This window comes from Gracilinanus agilis, chromosome 1, assembly GCF_016433145.1.
Source record: "Gracilinanus agilis isolate LMUSP501 chromosome 1, AgileGrace, whole genome shotgun sequence".
Taxonomy (NCBI): Eukaryota; Metazoa; Chordata; class Mammalia; order Didelphimorphia; family Didelphidae; genus Gracilinanus; species Gracilinanus agilis.
In genome coordinates, this window is record NC_058130.1 from 598,539,894 (window position 1) to 598,559,898 (window position 20,005).

General features: G+C 36.4%; 1 protein-coding gene across 1 annotated transcript in view; it reads left to right on the forward strand.

The window, feature by feature from the left end:
* The window catches only part of KIF13A (kinesin family member 13A), a 226,016-nt gene extending 206,386 nt beyond the window's left edge, over positions 1-19,630 (forward strand). The window contains exons 36-40 of the mRNA XM_044667532.1: positions 606-711; positions 2,723-2,874; positions 3,401-3,505; positions 13,148-14,240; positions 19,295-19,630. Coding sequence (XP_044523467.1) covers positions 606-711; positions 2,723-2,874; positions 3,401-3,505; positions 13,148-14,240; positions 19,295-19,578 — 1,740 coding nt within the window. The 3' untranslated portion in view covers positions 19,579-19,630. The remainder of the gene's footprint in view (positions 1-605; positions 712-2,722; positions 2,875-3,400; positions 3,506-13,147; positions 14,241-19,294) is intronic.
* Positions 19,631-20,005: the final 375 nt, after the last annotated feature.

Genomic DNA, 20,005 nt, shown 5'->3' on the forward strand with positions numbered 1-20,005 from the left:
AAATATACGGAATTAGGAATCAGAATCACATTAGCAATCACCCACTTCTCTACTGTGAATTTAATAGGGCAATTAGCTTCTTTATTCTTCTGTTTTCTGGCTGGAAAACCTCAGGATAAAACTCCATAAATTAAATTGATAATATAATGCACTACACAAGAACAGTGTTGTATTGGAGCTGAATGGTTTTTTTGTGAATATGAACAAATGTGTATTAGAGCTATTAAAGAAAAATGGAAATGATTTCAAAGGAGTTCAAAGTCTTTTAATTACTAGGGATTTTTTTTGAATTAAGGACAATTTATAGCATAGTCTTTATTCATTAAGAAAAATTTTATGAGGTGTCTACCAGAAGCAAAGCAAAGCACTTAGACAGCACAAACTTACACAGATAGAGCTTAGGGGCCCTGCCCTTTTAAAGAGGTTTCAGTCTAGGACTTTTTAGAAGCTACCAGGTGTCCTGAAAGTCAAGTGAAGCTAAGTAAGTTTATATGATAAAGGCAGCTCTTTTAACTTTGTTACTAATACCTTGATATCACTTTGAACTCGTAAGTCTTTACTCCATTGCCCTTTTTTGACCTGGATGATTTCTGCTTTCCTTATAGGGTTGGTCAGAAAGCCATTTAGACATGTCGGACTGTAGTTCCAGTTACCAAGATGTATCGTGTTATGGTACTTTACCCAGAGATTCTCCTCGAAGGATTAAAGAAGGTATCGGTGGGATTACCCTACATGTTTGTTTATTGCTGTTTTTGAACAGCATGAAGAGAATTATTTTTCTGGTTTTCCATATATTTTATGTGTTAAAGAATGTGAAATGAAGAATTTTTTAATCTGATTTCTTTATGCTGAAGAGGTCTAATGTAACATCTAAATAACAGAAATTAATATTTACAAAACATTTTACTTTTCATCACTAATGAGGCAACAGTTTATAAATCACAAAATGAAACTCATGTCACTATTTTTTATGATTAGCCTCACCTTCAAAGGATGAAAATGTACCCCTAACAAAACATATTCAAGTGCTCTGAAGTTCTTCCTCCTAAAGTCCTTCCAAAAGCATCCTTGGATTAAGCTTAAAAAAAGATGTAAATATCTCTAATACTGTTTCTTTTCTGTTTTTTATTTCTAAAATCCTTACCTTGTGTCTTAGTATCAATTCTAAGACAGTAAGAGCAGGAAGGGCTAGTCAATGAAGGTTAAGTGACTTGTCCAGGATCATATAGCTACAAAGTGTCCAGGATCAGATTTGAATTCCAGACCTCCTGGCTCTCCTGGACTCAGGAGGACCTAAATTCAAATCCCTCCTTAAATACTTTCTAGAGGTGTTAACTTAAGACAAGTCATTTAGCCTGTCTAAGCCTCAATTTCAATATCTATAAAATGAGGATAATAAGAATACCTACTTTACAAAGTTGTGAGAATCAAATCAAATAACAGGTAAAAAGCTTTGCACACCATAAAAACTTCTAATATTAGCTCTTTATACTAACTCCAATATCATGGTATTGGGAAGGAGAAGCAGCAAATGAAAGAAAGGTATGGTAAAGAGAACCAGAAATATGAATGCAAAGCTAGAAGTAAAAGCTGTTCTTATTTTGTTTCCAGTGAAAGGATTAATTAATTTGTTCATTCATCAAGTTTTTACTGACTACTTTCTCTGTGCATAGCACTCTGCTAGGCACCAATAGGGGGATGGAAAAAAACAAACAAATAGGTAAAACAAGGCCCCTAATCTCTTGGTATTTATAGTCTAATTCGAGATGATGGGCATGCACAAGAACAATTAAATAAAAGATAAAAATCCAAGGCAATATATGAATTTCCAAGATGAATAATGCAAATAATCAGCATTTCTAGGGTACAGAGAACAGAGACATCTATGTGAGGCAAAGTGATTTGAAAGGATTTGTACAAAAGGTAAGACTTGAATCATTCTTTGAAAGATGAATTCTAGAAGGATTGATTTCTGATTGTCTTCTACATCAAGCAATCCTTTAGAAAAAAAAATGTGATTATATATATTCTCTATATGCTTAACTAAATATATCTTTACTTCTATCCAATTACTAGCATATTCATTTCTTGGTTAACCAGAAGTCTTTCTTATATATAACATATTCATTCTTAATTTCTTACAGTACACTGATGAAATAGTGCCATAGTATGGGGAGTGGGAGAGGGAAGCCTCAGTATTTTGGACTTCTTACAGAAGTAGATCTGAAATTAAGTAATTAATTATCAGAATTAAACATTTCCACTTAGAGAAAGAGAAATCCAAATGCTAGGGTTTCCCTTAGGTAATTAAAAATCACTCTGACCTCAACCTTTTCTGCTTACCATTTATAGTAATGAAAAAAGACAAATTTCACAATGAAATTTAACAATAAAAAAGTTCAGTTTTGAGGGGCAACTAGGTAGCCCAGTGGATAGAGCACCAGGCCTGAAGATGGGCGGTCTTGGGTTCAAATATGACCTCAGAAACTTCCTAGCTGTGGGACCCTGAGCAAGTCACTTAACCCCCCCCCCCCTCCCCGGCCTTGTCTAGCCCTTAACCTCCTCTTCTGCCTTGGAAATGATACTTGATATCAATTCAGAGACAGAAGGTAAGGCTTTAAAAGATAAAATAAAAAATAAAAGAGAGGGAAATGGGAGAGATGTGCTTAGTGTGCCTCCATATTAATTATGACTTCTTATATATTCTGCTTTCCCCCTCTAGGTTGTGCTTCAGAGAATCCTCATGCCTTAACAGTCAGTCCTTTTAAAGCATTCTCTCCTCAGCCACCAAAGTTTTTCAAACCTCTCATGCCTGTAAAGGAAGAACATAAGAAAAAGACACCCTTGGAAACCAGACCTCTTCTCAGCCAGGAGGTAAATATTTCACTTTTTCGTCACTGACCCAAGCAAAACAGAACCTTGCTATTTAAGGAATAGATGGTAATTTGTACTAATCAACAAGCAATATTTAACATGTACATGAATGGAAGAGCATCCCACCAATCCTATTCTGTCACCCCTGTGAGGTCTTGGTGGTGGTTTTTGATTGGTTAATTTGGAGGGGGAAGATAATTGGGGTTGGTTGTCCTTCTCATTAATTATGTTATAAAATATTATTTCATATGAGAGAGACTCGTCCTCTGAACATTCTTTGAATCACGAAAACATTTTTTAAAAAAGATTTTGACATAACTGTACTTGATTTGATGCTAAAAATTCCATTTTGAAGGTCTTATGAAACTCCATCCATGGCTCAGCTCAGATCGTGCTAATCAGCTGCTGCACGACTCATTTTTAATGAAAACTTCAGCATTGCTTTTCTAACTTGCATGATTTAATTTGTATTCAACCCATTCATGTCTTCTGTGTGTGATGTGTTTGTGTGTCTTAACCTTTGCAGAGCATGCCTTCACCTCAGGTACATAACGCTGGCTGTGTTGTACCCTCAGGAAGTAATGGCAGCAACCTGCCAGTAGAAAACAATAGAATACGTGAGGAGAAGATTGTAAGTTCTGGATCAGTTTCTGTCATAATGCCTGGTGGTGGGTTTAAGGCCCTTTCACGGGCAATTATGCAAGTGCAATAGAAAAAAAAATGATTTGCATTGAGTGTTTCCTTTTTTTATTTTGAATATTGACAATATGCTTTTGCATGAATATGAATATGAGCTGTCATTTTCCTTTTGTTGTTGTTCTGAGTGTGAGGCAGAGAGAAAAAGACATTTTAAATGATTCTGGACTTTAATTCATAAAACAGCATGAATTCACTAATGTTGAAATCTTTCTGATGTGTCCATACATATTGCTCAGATTCTCAAGTTAATCTTCATAAAGGAGTTGAGCTCACTTGCAGTAAGTAATTCTGCATTTAGCTGGGAGTATGTTTGGAAGCTTTTTATTTTGCCTGATGCTCTTGCCAGATTTGTTTTGCAGTTCATAGCTGTACTGTAATCCATCCCTGCCACCATCCCCATTATCTTCATCTCCATAATGCAGGTGACCTTTATCGCATTTGCTCTCAGAATACATTTTGTACCCCTTAGTGCCAGCTGTGCTTTCAGGGAAGGTTTTTTCACACTTGAACCACAGATGATTTGAACATAACCCAAAACACCTCATGCCCAGAAACTTGGTTTGCAAATACCGTACCTGGGGGGCTACTGCTGCCTGGAATTTCCCTGCAGGTATGCAGCCAGGAAGGTTTGGTTTTGTCCCGTGCTAGAGACCTGGCTGGGGAGCTTCTCAGGTTCTGAATAAACTTTAACCGGCTCTTGTGGGGCTTGGCTTTGTGGTGTTTATAGTTAAATATTTTTATGCTGATTGGAGGCAGAAATTCCACTATGCATATGAGTTCCTCAGCCTAACTGGGGTGAAATATTTTAATGGTTCCAAGCTGCTTGTGCATGCTGTGTGAACGCTGACTGACTTAATGCAGACTTACAGCCCGCCTCCCCTCACCCACCCTGGAAAGATCTCCAGAGGTGATCTTTCCAGCCTGCCCCACATTCTACTCCAGGGAAATCAAGACTCTTCTCCCTCCCCCAGCTGCCACATGACTTTCCCAGTGCAGAGGAGTGCCCAGAGCATTTGGCCTTAATTCTTTTCCCTTGTCTCTCCAATCTCTTGGCTCTCTGGTATGTCCCTTAGACGGACTTCTCCCTGGGGCTGGAGCAGGAGCCAAGTGACTGACAGACTACTTTTTTCTCTCTCTTTCTCTCCTTCCAAGATGGATTTAATCAGTCTATTTATTTATGGAGCACCTATCACCATGGCACACAGGCACTAAATTTAAACCAATTTTAAAAATAAATATTGGCTGAAATGATAGTGAGTCATTAAGACACCCTGCCGTGTGCTTCTTTATAGGCATTTGTTTACAAAGTTTACCTGACTGTTTTTCAGTTTTCACATTTTGTTTTTCTTTCTTATTATTTTATTTACTCTCTCCTTAATGATGTGATAAAGTAAACCATAGCAGAGCCTTCAGTTACCCATTGATAAGAAACCTAGCAGTGTTAGAAGACTTCAGTGCAAAAAAGCAAAATGATAGTTTTCACTTTGTATTTGATAATCATAGGATCATAGATCCAGAGCTGGAAAGGACATTAGAAATCATCTAGGCCAACCCTTCCTTTTATAGTTGAGAATCCTGAAGGACCATGAAATGAATAGATTCATTTTAGTAGTAATATTTTTATTATGGAATCTAGGAGCAGCCTTTAAATGAAATAGGCCTCTTAACCTATTTCTTCAAAAAACATTTTTTAAAGCCATAGATTATGTACAAAGTGTTGTTAGGCACTTGGAATACAAATTACTTTTAAAAATTACTGTTATAACTTACTTTGAGGAATTTGCCTTCTACTACTAATATGTATTTATACATTATCACAGATAAGTATGAAGTATGGTGGTAAGAGATAAGAACCATGTATGTACTCAGAGAGTGATATAAGGAAATTTGGAGAAGAGAATACTGAGATCCAAAAGGACTTTTCCAGAAAAGGTTATACTGATCCTTGGAGGAAGCAAAGCATATTGAAAGATAGAAATTTGGAGGTGGTAGAAAGAGTGCAGTGTAGGCAGCAGATTGGAGCACTGGGCAGGGTTCTGCTCTCAGGGGGTTGCATAATGTGTAGTTTCTCAACCTGACATTTCAGATTATATCTGTGCTCAAGACATTTTACTAGGTTTTAGAAGACAATGCCAGTAAAATAACAATATCAGAGTGCTGTTTGAGGTGATATGGAAGGATTGTCATCAGGCTTCTTACTGAAGCTTCCTTTCTGCCCCTGATATTTAGATGGATGTGAACCTACATTTTCATTTATTTCTTCTCTTTCCCTAAAGCTCAAACTGATGATTAGACAAAACCCTTATTAGAGAGATAAAACTTCATTACTTCACACATATATCATTGATATAGGTTTTCCCTTCATGTATGAAGATAAATTAAACATTGTAGAGTTTTATAGAAAATATATATTTTATTAAAATAAAATATATATTCTTTTTTTTAAACCCTTACCTTCCATCTTGAAGTCAATACTGTGTATTGGCTCCAAGGCAGAAGAGTGGTAAGGGTAGGCAATGGGGGTCAAGTGACTTGCCCAGGGTCACACAGCTAGGAAGTGTCTGAGGCCAGATTTGAACCTAGGATCTCCCGTCTCTAAGCCTGGCTCTCAATCCACTGAGCTACCCAGCTGCCCCCTAAAATATATATTCTTGCTAGATAGACTAAGCAAGAAGCATGTACCCTTCCTCCTGCCCTTCGGAGAAGTAAATCTAAAGGCATTACTAGCTAAGTTTATATCCTTCTGTAAAGAGTACTAGGAGAAGCACTAACAGCTTCAGAGAGAAAAATGCTTGGCTATGTATGACTAACTGTGTATGAGATGTGTGTGTTTATGGGAAGAGGGGCTTGGCATTGTAAAAAAAAAATAAGAGGTTAGTCATACACAGCCAAGCATCAGTGATAATCAGGTAACAAGTAGGTAAGAATCAGAGAGAGAGAAAGGAAGAAGAGAGACAGGAGTGTGTGTGAGGAGGGTGTCTATGGGCAGAGGGGTTTTGCATTGTAAAAATGTCATAATCCAGGGAGGTGAACTAGCAAGCATGGTAAAGAATCATACCAGGCATGTAAAAAACCATGTATCCAGATTTGTTCCAGATCACCCAATGTTATTCTTTGATTCACTCAGCAGGAAGTTCATACTTCCCTTTTTTCAGGCACTAAGGTCTGTGACTAGCTTCCTCCTGGTCTACTGACTGAATTTCAGCTCTGGACAGCTCCTCATTACTTTCAGTATTTCCTTTGTCTAGCAGCTTAGTTCACATGGTCAAGAGATGTAGAAGAATGGTAGGATTAGTGGAGAATTATTTCAATTATTTTATTAACCACCTTAAGTTAGTAGAGGGGAGGATTTGGGGGGAAAATTAGTTCAATTTTGGAAATATTGAGTTCAAGATATCTAATAGATAGTTGGAGATGTGAATCTAGAAGTCAGGAGAGAGGTTAGGGTTAGAAAAAGAGATCTGAGAATAGTCTTCATGAAGATGATAATTGAATCTATGAGAGGTAATAAGATCACCAAATAAAATTGTATAGAGAGGGAGAAGAGAAGAGATAGATCATTAGGGAATGTTCACCTTTCCTGGGAAGGGGCAGAGAGGGAAGGGAAGGGAAAAGAAAGAACTATTATAGTGCTTCCTATGTGCCAAGCACTGTGCTGAATTGTTTTTACAAATATAATCTAATTTGATTGGCAATAGGCAAGACCTGGATGAATATCCAAAGAAAGAAGGCTGAGTGGAAGTTTTGGAATAATACTGAATGCTTTTCTCAAAAAAGACCATCTCTAGTAAGAAAACTTCCTTTATTTTCAGTGTTCACTGATAAGTTTAGTTTTTTTAAGGATCAAGGAGTAACTTCTTAGTTATTTATTAAAGCACCAATTCTGAACCCAAGGGACTGTCAGTTGTTGCAACTTAAACTGGAAGGAAAAGTAACCTTTAAAATGTAATATGGATAATTTTGAAAACATGTATTTAAAAAGGTTTTGTGCAAATAAAACGAATGTAGCCAACATTAGAAGGAAAGCAGAAAATTGGGAGGAAAATTTAATAGAGTTTCTCAGATAGAGGTCCCATATTTAAAAATAGAAAGAACTTTGTCAAATATGAGCCATTTCCCAATTGATAAATGATCAAAAGATATGAACAAACAGTTTTTGGATGAAGAGATCAAATCTATATTTAACTATATGAAAATATGTTCTAAATCATTATTGATTAGAGAAATGTAAATCAAAACAACTCTAAGATATCATCTCACCTATCAAAATGGCTAAAATGATGAGTAAAATGGCAAATGTTGGAGGGGACATAGAAAAATGGGGACACTAATAAACTGTTGGTAGAACTGTGAACTGATCCAGTCATTTTGGAGAGTAATCTAGAATTTTGCCCAAAGAGTTATAAACTCATGTCTACCTTTTAACCCAACAATACCACTATTGGGTCTATTTTCTAAGGTGATCAGAGAAAAAGGGAAGAACCTATATGCTCTAAAATATTTATAGCATCTCTTTTTGTGGTGGCAAAGAACTGGAAGTTGAGGGGATATTCTCATTATCAAAAATTATCCAAAAGCTGTGGCATTTGATTGTGATGAAATACTACTGCACCATAATAAATGATGAGCAGCTTAATTTTTTAAAAACATGGAAGGACCTACATTGAAGTTATGAAGAGTGAAATGATCAGGACCAAGAGAATATTATATATAGCAACAGAAATGGTTTGAAGAATGACTTCTATATCTCCATCTTTAGAAAAAGAACTAATGTTTGGAAGCAAGAAAGACATAGTTTTATATATACATTTTTTTTTTTGTCAAATAATGTCTACTCTAGAGTGAGGCAAGCAGGATAGAGAAGGAAATACCTGGAACTTTAATGTAAGAAACAAGTTAATTGATTTTTTTAAAGAGAAAACTAGCCTAGAGTCTCTAAGTTAAGACCACTTAAATTCTAGATGCCTCAGGCAACTCTCAAATACTGATCAGTTGCCTATATGTATTAATAGAGGTTGTTTCCATCATTAATGAAATTATAGGTCCTGAATGGGAAAAAAAATCACATTTGAAAATCAATATTTTTGTTGAACATGAAAATTTACAAAATCCACACAATGTATAGCAGAATTATTTTATAGCTCTTCTGCCTTTCTTACCTTCTCTCACCCCAAAACATACAAAAACAAATCTAACACACATACATACAAACACACAATGGAACCTACAACTCTCTTTATTTGATGGCATTATTTTAAAAAATCAGAGATAGTCCTGAGACAAGGTGGCAATAAAATCCTGGTTGCATATTACTGGGTCTTATCCAAAATAATTTGTAAATATTGGTCCATTGTTTTAAATCTTTATATTTTATATCCAGATGAATCATGAGTATAAAGTGAGAAAGAAAGGTAAGCATCTTGTGAGATATGAGAGGGAACCTTGCTATGATAGTTATCAGATGGAATCTGAACAGCCACCTCCTGCCTAAAAAAGAATGTTGTATGTGCTAAATGTTTTTTCATTAGTTGATGAATTCGAGTTTCGTTTAGTCATGGGGACTATAGTGACCCTGGAAAGCATGTTATATCTTCAGTCTCTAAATAATTGCACTCACAATGTGGCTGACTAGTTTAAAGTTCTAAAAGAACTAAAACTGGCCAATAGCAATATTCTTTAGATCTTAATTTAAATCTTTACATTAGAACTACTGAATAAAAAATGAGGGGACAATTATATTGATTTCTTAATCTGACTGAGCCACAGCTTTTTAAAAGGGTTTGACAACTTTACTTCCTCTCCCTAGCCTCCCACTGAAAGTATGAACACAATTTACCTCTTAAAGAGTAACTTATTTCAGGTAAAGTAGTAGTAGTAACAGCACAAAAAGTAAAATTTTTTTTAATTTAGAAATGGAAGAAAAGAGTACTTGAAATGTTGCATGTATTGCAAATATACACACATGTATGCAATAATTCATTATAGAAGCAAAACATATGGCTTATCCATGTATACACCTATACGTTCAAAATAATTTTATGTACTCAGAGCACATTGTTTTCACCTCAGTAGCTAGTTATCCACAAAAAAGAATCCATTCATCTTGAAAGAAAAAGTCTATGGGGAGGACATTTGGGTGGGGTGCAAGAGTTACTATTCATACCTAAGACTATCTGAGTTGTTTTTATTTTCTTATACTTCCAGAATATACAGTAGACCAAAAAGCAAAGGTGATTTTAAAGTGAAAACAGTCTTATTGTTGAAGTTGTTGGACCTAAAATCAAGAAGATGTAACAAAATATGACTTGGATACTTGCCAGCTGAATAGTCAAATTGATTAATCTCATTCAGGTTCAGTTTTATTATCTGTAAAAAGGGAAATAAGAGCACTTACTTTCCAGGGTTGTTGTAAGGATTAAATAAGATAATATTTGTAAAGTACAAACATTTAAAGCATTACACAATTCTAGCTATTATGTTATTATTATCAGCATTATTTTTGGTTGCTTTAATGACCACATAGCAATTGGTTATATCATTAAAATGAAAGTACTTTGCAGTATCATCATCATTAATTATCCAGTTTACTCTTGCCATATTATTGCTTGGCTGAATACCTTGAGTTTTGTTGTTATTTCCACCCACTGAATACAACAAAGCATTATATAAAGAAATGTTTCTGTCACTCCTTTTGTATTAGACCAGCATTAAAATGTAGGTGGTTTCCTTCTTGGTATGCCTATCAGGGTGTAGCCTACTAGGAACTTTGATCTTAACATATTCATCTTGAATAAACACAATGAATCAATAAGTATTTCAGTCAAGGATATGTAAGTACTGTGGTAAGTTCACTACTGGGGATTCTAAGGCAAAAATAGTCCCTGGCTTCAAAGAGTTTGCATTCCAGTGGGGGAGAAAAACATGTAAGTAAATAAATACATACATACAAGATAGTGCAGATAAAAGCTAATCCTAGAAGAGGAAGGCCCAAGCATCTAGAAGGAAAGGAAAGGACTCCTAGAGAAGATAAGGTTTGAGCTGAATGTTGAGTCAAGCCAGGATTCTAGGAGGTGAACTTGAGGAGGAAAAGCTTTCCAGATAGTTGGCACAGTCAGTGCAAAGACATGAAGATAGGAAATGAAATGTTGGGTAGGCAAATATTGCTGGATAATGGAATTTATGAAAGGGAGCATCGCATAAGAAGAATAGAAAGCTAGAAATGGAGCCAGTTTTGAAGAGCTTTGAATGCCAAAGAAAAGACTATCATTGATCAAGAAGATAATTTTCTTCCATTAAAAATATCTGTATTTATTTTTAAAAATTAGGAAGATCCCCTCCCAATGTCCTTTTGTGTCATTGCCTAGACAATTGCCTATTTTGCCTAAGAAGCACAATGGATAGAGTATTGGGTCTGGAAACAGAAAATTGTTGTTCAGTTTTTCAATCATGTCTGACTCTCTATGTTCCCATGAACCATAGCATGCCAGATCCTCCTTCTGTCCTCCACAACTCCCAAAGTCTGTCCAAGCTCATGCTCATTGTTTCCCAGACACTATTTATCTATCTCAACTTCTGCTGTCCCCTTTTCCCTTCAATCTTTCCCAAAGTCATGGTCCTTTCTAATGAGTCCTATCTTCTATGACCATAGTATTTAAGTTTTGGTTTCAGTATTTGACCTTCCTGTGAATAGTCTGAATTAATTTCTTTAAGTGTTGATTGATTTGATCTCCTTGCTGCCCAAGGGAGTCCCAAAAGTCTTCTTCAGTACCACAACTTGAAAGTATTGATTCTATGGCACACAGCTTTTCTTAAAGTCCAAATCTCATAGCCATGCATTACTATTTGGAAAAAACCGTAGCATTAACTATATGGACCTTTTTCTGCAAAGTGATATTGCTACTTTTTACAATGTTGTCCAGATTTGTCATAGCTTTCCTTCTAAGGAATGAGCATCTTTTAATTTCATGGCTACAGTTGCTATCTGCGAGTCCAAGAATTTAAAATCTGTCACTGCTTCTATTTCTTTTCCCTCTACTTGCCAGGAAGTAATGGAAACAGTTGCCAAGATGCTATTATTTTTGATGAGACAGAAAGGCTTGAGTTCAAATCTAGCCTCTGATATTGACTAGCCATGGACCCTAAGTGAGTCAATAAACTTCTCTTTACTCAAGTTCCCTCATCTGTAAAATGGGGACAATAATAGCACCTACTTCCCAGAGTAAATGCTTATTGTCATTTTCATTATTATTGCCTGTCCCAAGAATTAGCTTTGCTGACTTGAATAAAAATATGTGAAACTTCATCATTGGTTTTTCATCAGTATTTCTGAAGTTATTGGGAATGCTTAGGGACTCAGACTATTTTTATTTAACTCCAGAAACACATTTAGTAGGTAACATTTTTCTTTGATGCTTTCTAACAAGTGGTTTCCCCAAGTCTTTGGCAGTACTAGTCTTTATGTCCTAACATGGGCTTTTATTTTTATTTTTTGTTTGACAATTTTATTGAAATGTTTTATCATGTTTTCATTTATTAACATTAATGAATATTGTCTGGTCACTCACTTTGAACTGTTAAGTCTTTAATGGATGCATTTAGAGCTTTAATTGTTACTTACTGATTTGTTGGCAACAATATACAAATAGTTATTGTCCACTCCAACTGGAATGTGTTTAAAGATACTTTTTTCTAATTGGTTCATATACTCTAAATAGTTCTGATTAAAGGTAACAAACAAAAGAGCCAGTACTTTATATAGGATTAATAGAGTAATAGAAGAAGCAATGATGTGAGAAAGATTGGATTTGGAGAATGAAGATTAAAGAGTAAGATGATACAAATTTTTTATTCTGTTTATGGGGTAGAGAAAATATAGTCTTTCTTATTAAATTTCTGGTGTGTCTTCCTAATTGGCAGAACTCTCTATCCTAATCCTGCTGGAAAAGTCTAGATAAATGTAATCATAAGAGTTATTGTTTACATTCATTTTTAAAGCTATGAAACTTTATGTTTTCAGCTTTGGAAATATTAGAATAATACTGCATCCAGGTATTCCAAATGCTTTACTGGGCTTCATTTCCCTTTTGCTACCCAGTCTTTGTTTTATCCTTTCACAAAGCAGCTCCAAGTGCTTTTCACACAATTCTTTTATTAGCCCCCTGCCACTTGTACTGTAAGAGCAAAAAGGATATGGCCATCCTCAACTCCCTCCATCTCTCTGCTGATTTGATTTAGAAAGTCAGACTGTTAATAACAGGTACATAATTGAAACCAACTCTGTGTTCAATTCCATTCAGACTGCTAAACCAACTGAATAAAAGGGACAGTAGTCATTATTTGGAGAGTAGAGAAGAAAAATAAGATTTTGGGTAGGTAGATATTTTCTGTTAAAAGGTCTAAGAATGCCCCAAGTACAATAATGGACACCAAATAATGCATATGAGATGTTACTTCTTTTTTAAGTTAAAAACAGAGGGAAGGGAATTAAAATATAACTGAATTTGTTTGAGTGAAATATTTTAATCCAGAGTTTCATAAGGAAATAACTACTAATTTTTGCCTTTGTTCCCCATAGGACTCTGAGGACGAAGAACATGAACTGGAGACTATTAGCAAAAAGCTAGTAAGCTCACAGCCTTATATACCAGTGGAGTTTGCAGACTTCAGTGTTTACAATGCTGGCCTGGAGAGCAGAGAGTGGTTTTCTTCTAAAGTTGATTTCTTGAACTCCCGCGTCTTAGAAAAAGAGGTATCACGTAGCCCTACCACTAGCAGTATTACTAGTGGTTATTTTTCCCACAGTGCCTCTAATGCCACTCTCTCTGACATGACCGTACCTTCTAGTGATAGCACAGATCAACTAGCCAATCAGATGAAAGATTTGGACACCAGCGAGCACTCAGGATCTTCACTCGTGCATGATTTCAGACCATCTTCCAACAAGGAGTTGGCAGAGCCAGAGGGAGACTTGGCAAAGGATAAAATAAGCACAGTGACGCTCAAAGAAAACAGTGCCTTAGTCAAAGGGAGTCCACCATCCCAAAATAGCATTAAGAAAAGTTCCAAAGAGCTCTGTAGGACTGGCTCATGTTCAGGAACAGATTCCTGCTCCAGCAAAAACAATCGAACACCTGTGGGATTCTCTACTAGGGAAGCAACTATAGAGCACACGTCAGACATTGTTGAGGACCATTCTTTCACAGAGTTCATGGGTGTCTCAGACGGGAAAGATTTCGATGGTATATCAGAACCCTTACCGTCTTCTGTCGGAGATCTTTCAAGTGTGAAAAAGAATCCACCAAGTAAAACTGACGCCAAGAGTGATGTGGATTGGTTACAAAATCTTGGCCAACCAGAGTACGAGTCAGAGAGCGATCAAGTGTTAAACTCTACAGTCAATCCTTTGTGTTCAGAGTTAACAAAAGAGGCTCTTCATGGTCAAGCAGACCCTGATGCCTCCCACCATGAAGATTTTCTGAGAAAGAATCATTTAGATGTTTCTGATGGGGAAGATGGTCTTTCTACAGAGCAGGTGTACACTGTGCCTAGCTGGATGACTGTGGGAGAGCAAGTCTGCTTTGGTAACAAGACTGGAATCGTGAGATACATTGGACCAGTGGATTTTTTAACTGGCACATGGGTTGGTGTTGAACTAAACGTTCAGATGGGTAAGAAATATTCAATAACATATGGGTTTCAATGACTATTTTCTGTCCTGAGGTATGCAAACGTGTAGTACTGTATATAAATAATACAGAATGTTTTAAAAGTATTACTGATGGAAATAACAGATGCCTATAAATTTTGCACATGGGAGATTAAATTGGCAAATTTTGTTTAGTGTTCTAGTTATTTTTAACTTGATGAAGAAGTAGAACTTACAGGCATGCCTAATGAAAACAATTAATTATCTGTTTTTAAAAATAAAAGACCTCTGAGTGTCATACTCTATTTACAAACAAAATAACAGAATTTCATTTCTTTCTATTTTACCTGCTGCTGCTTTAATCTGCATTCTCATTTACAGGTCAGATGAAGCAGAGAAAAGATGAGGGAGGGTTTGCTAGAAGGGTTCATAAAGAGAGAAGATCTCTTCCCTTAGTTTCTTTTCTGTTACTAAAATATTATTATTTCATTTTGGGTGGAAAAGTTATTTTTCATAAACTAAAACAGCTAGAAGGATTTGTAAGTTAAGGAAAGGAATACATGAAAATTATTTCCTATCTTCTCCCTATCCAGTAGCTGAACTAGGAAAGAACCTCACTCTTTGGGGACAGTTTTGGGCTCAGTGGATTGTGAGCTAGGCCTAGAGAAGGGAAGTCCCAGGTTCAAATCTGGCCTCAGACACTTCCCAGCTGTGTGACCCTGTACAAGTCACTTAACCCCCATTGCCTAGCTCTTACCATTCTTCTGCCTTGGAACCAATACGTAGCATTGATTCTAAGGCATAAGGTAAGGGTTTAAAAATAAATAAAATAAAACAAATATGTATCTTATTTTTGATTCTTTTTCCAAGGCATTAGTTAACCAATTTGGTAGAATAATTCTACTCAATGAAAATCCATTGACTATGTGTTGGGTACAAAAGACTTAAACTATAGAGTCTTTAGAGTATTTAAAAATAAGCAAGCCACAGTCCCTGCTGTTAAGAAATTTATAGTTTAATAGAAAAGCTAATATCATAACTATAATACAAAATTAGAAATTGATCAATGCCTGAATAGTGTTGTGAGGATTTAGAAGAAGAAAACATATTAAGCTGAAGGAATCCAGAAAGACTTTGTAGAAGTGACATTTGTACTAGGCCTTCTTGAAGGATGGGTAGGGTTTATATATGCAGGGCATCCCAGAAGAAAAGCATGACACAAGCAAAAGGGCATAGGAAAGTGTAGGATGTATTCAGGGAAGAGTGAAGAAACCAGTTTGGATGGACTATAGAGCAGAAAGGGAGTAATAAGAGATGAAACTGGAAAGACAAGTTGGGGCCTTATTATTATGTAGGGCTTTGAATGCCATACTGTGGAATTTGGATTTGACAATGCTAACTGGAGAGCAGGGAGTGAGTATTTTTCTAAAGTTGATTTTTTGAACTCCTGAGTCTTGGAAAAAGAGGTGACATGTAGCCCTACCACTAACAGTATCTAGAGGAAACCCCTAATGTTTTTTGATTAGGAGAATCGTGTGATCCAAGGCTAATTCATGCTAAGATATTAATGGCTGATGATTATTTAATGTGTTTCTCCCTAACATAAAATGCACATTTTAAAGGAATCAGCGTCTTTACAAAAAAAAAAACAACAATGAATGAATATTTCTGGTTTCTTGTTTCACCTACACATAGAAGACTGTAAGCCCTTGAGAATAGGGATTATGTCTAAACCTTTTTAATTTCCTGAGCATGCTAGACAGTCAATACATGTTTAATGAATAAATGAGGTCAGACTTAGGTGTAGGATTCCAAAATAATGAGACCTTATAATAAGGTAAGGAAGAATAGGTTTCTTCCCTCTCTACCTGAAACTAGAAATAAAACCATTCCTGCCATCTATCACATAAACTTAAAATTCATAGAAGAAAATTACCATAGTGTTAGAAAGGCTCTTAAAGTTCATTTAGTCTTCACACACATGTAAAGCAAAAAAAAAAAAAAAAAAAAAAAGTGGAAAGATTCTGGATGTATTTATTTTTCTCTGAGGGCTGGAGTCTAAATCCTAGCTTTGCTTTTTGCTATACATGTTACCTGGGTTGAATCATTTAATCTCTCTGGTCTCAGTTGTTATCTGTAAGATAATATAGATTTGATTATGTCTAAAGTTCCTCCCAGGTTTAAAGATCTATGATTCTACCATCTTGATTTAGGTCTTTTCAGTGTCCCCCAAAAGGGGTCATCTGCTTGAATATCACTAGCAAAAGGGAAGTTCTTTGTCTCATGCCAGATGACAAATTGTTAGGAAGTTATCCATTTTTAGTTACATTGAGAGTCATCATTGTTCAAAATGTTGGAGTACAGATACACCAAGTAGTAAAATAGATGGCTTTTATTTAAACCATTGACCTCTTTTTGTGTCATGTATATACCTATTTAGTGGTTAGTGGTTTGCCAAAATCTGCCTTCTTGAAATTCTGACCCACTTGAAGCCAGATGGAATCAGCTTAATGCTTCCTTAATTCAGTTTAATTCAACAAATATTTATAAAACCCTACACTTATTAAGGAATACTAAGTCAAAATATTTATTATTTATTAAAGGATACTAAATCAAGCATTTATTAAGATATACCAAGTCAAAAAATGAAGAAGACTCCTTTATCTTTTTGTTTGTTTGTTTGTTTGTTTGTTTAACTTTAAACCCTTAACTTCTGTGTATTGACTTATAGGTGGAAGATTGGTAAGGGTAGGCAATGGGGGTCAAGTGACTTGCCCAGGGTCACACAACTGGGAAGTATCTGAGGCCGGATTTGAACCTAGGACCTTCCGTCTCTAGGCCTGGCTCTCAATCCACTGAGCTACCCAGCTGCCCCCTAGACTCCTTTATCTTAAAGAACATTACTAGTAAGGGAGACAAGCCTGTGAAAAGTCACAAAGAGAGAGGAAATAGAATGTTATTTAGAGAACAGCTTACATGCCAAACTGGCTGACCTGTGAATGTGTCTGTCTTTCTGTCTGTCTTTCTGTGTCTATGTGTCTGTGTGTTTGGCTTCGTATACCCAAGTACAGGATTTTGTGTTTTATCCAAGAGGCAATGGGGAGCCACTAAAGTTTTTTGATTAGGGCGATGACATAGTCAAACCTATTCTTTAGGAAGATAATTTTATCAGCTGGTTGAAGAATGGCCTGAATAGAGGGGAGACTACAACCATGAGTATTGGAACCTGATATAATAATTTGGAGGTGACCTGTAATAAGAGCCTAAACCAAGATGGTAATTTTGCAAGAAAAGAGAAGGGGAAAAATGAGAGAAATGTTGGTTCCATACTCAGATTCTTCCAACTCCCAACAAATATACTAATTATGCCTCTAATCAAGGAGTTTTGGCAGTTAATTAAGTATGAAAGGTGAGAAGGAAATAAGAATCAAGAATAGCTCTCTAGTTTTGAACTTGATTGTGCAGAGAAGGATGATGATATCCCCAACAAAAATGAAGAGGTTAGAGAGAAATGGACTATCCAGCAAATGAAACTGAGGAGCAGTCAGACACATAGGAAGGGAACAAGTAGAGAGCCCTGTCGTGAACAGTAAGGAAAGAGAGTAGCTATTTCAAGAAGCTGGTCAACAATATCAGAAGTTGCAGAGAGGTCAGGAAATATAAGGGCTGAAGGAGGGAAAAAAAAAAAAAAAAAAAAAAAACATTAGATGTGATGGTTAGAAGATAATTAAAACACATCTACAGGGGGAAGGCAGGTGGCTCAGTGGAGAGAGAGCCAGACTCAGAGATGGGAGGTCTTGGATTCAAATTTGGCCTCAGACACTTCCTAGCTGTGTGACCCTGGGCAATGGGGTAATCCCTATTGTCTAGACCTCATTGCTCTTCTGCCTTAGAATCCGTGGAAGGTAAGGGTTTAAAAACACACACACAGGATTGAGAGCCAGGCCTAGAGACAGGAGGTCTTAGGTTCAAATCTGGCCTCAGACACTTCCCAGCTGTGTGACCCTGGGCAAGTCACTTGACCCCCATTGCCTACCCTTACCAATCTTCCACCTATAAGTCAATACACAGAAAGTTAAAGGGTTTAAAATTAAAACACACACACACACACACACACACACACACACACACACACGTGAAAATAGCTATCGTTACCCCCTCACCCCAAGTTTTCTTCAGGTTAAATATCTCTTCCTCCTATTAATCTCATCCATCATGGTTTCTAATTCTTTCACTGTTTTGATAACTCCTAAGGTATGGTTCAATGAATACAGATTGTAGGGGGACTGCATATTATACTTATATCAATACTGTCTAAAATCACATTAATTCTTGTGGTTGCCATATCACACTAGGGATTTGTATTTCCTTTGCAGTCAGCTGATCCCCTCAGGTCATTTGTTTCAAAGACATCAACCTTGCTTTGCCCCCATCTCTCATTAATCCTTTTGACATATTCAAATACTGTACTGCCCTCCTGTGCTGTCAACAGTTCTCCATGACTATCACCTCATTACCATTTTCCTTTTATTTGGGATCAAAACCTCCTTGTTCTTCACCCCGGAACAGGCACCAGATTCTCTTGGTCTTTGTTTCATACTCATATTTCTCCATCCCCAATAAATATCCTAATCATGCCCCTACTGGGCACCCAGTGGGAACCATGGGGAATTCAAAATTTTCAGTTACAAAACTGAAATGATAGTCTCACAATCTGTGTATTATAGAGGATATGACAGAGGAATACTTTTTTTTTCCCTCAACCCTAATTTCCAAGATACATTTATCTCTTTTATTTAGGATGTTATCACTAATTTTTTTTTAAAAAATCTTTCATGTTACACCTTGGTTTGCTTTTCCTCCAGAATGCTGTCTTTCTTGGATCCATTCCTGTGATAAATCTCAGGCTTTTTAAAGCCTTTTTAGGAGGGGAAAAACCAATGGCATCAATACTACAACTAAATGTGAATTCTGAGCTTAATATATGACCTCCTAGACTCTAGGACCTAGAGCAAGGAGGATAGAGGAAAGAAGGAAAGAATGCAGACTAACAGCATCCTTGTTTTTGCATTAAAGGGAAGCATGATGGGACAGTGAAAGGAAAAGAGTACTTCCGGTGCAAACCACAGCATGGCATTTTTGTTCGTCCTGGGCGTCTTTTGAAAGCACCCACAAAGAAATGCAGCAACACTTCTCGACCTCAGGCAACCTCCAGTCTGGAGAAGAGGAAAAGCTCCGTGGTTCCAGTACCGTCCCCATCTTCCTCCAAAGCAGGAGAAGCAGCACTTTGTCACGCAGGTGACGCAGCAGCCTCTACTTTTTCCAGGAAGCAGGAGAACAGAAAGTCCTGGATTAACTAAGCGGCAGTATTTTTTGATATTTGCACTTACAACACAATCCTTCCCGATTTCCCACCGCTCTGTAGGAACCTTTATAAATTTAAAAAACTTTATTCTTGTATATTTTTAATCAGTCCTTACTGGATGTGTGTTCTTTAGAACAATGGACTTAATTCTCTAATTTTTTATAAATAATATATATTATATATATATATAAGTATGTGTATCTATAGTTTGTCTGTCAAAAGGCAGGCATGGCTGCACACTAAAATAGATAAAGATGATTTGTAGATAACTGAAAGGTACTGGACTCTTTGTTACAAAGCAAGTCGGGAGGAAATCTTATTTTAAACAAATATTTTATTGCAGAAAAAGGAGGATTCACATCCCTCTTCGTGGAAAAAGTTACAGTACGCTGTTCTTTATAACCAAAGAACTTGTATTAGAC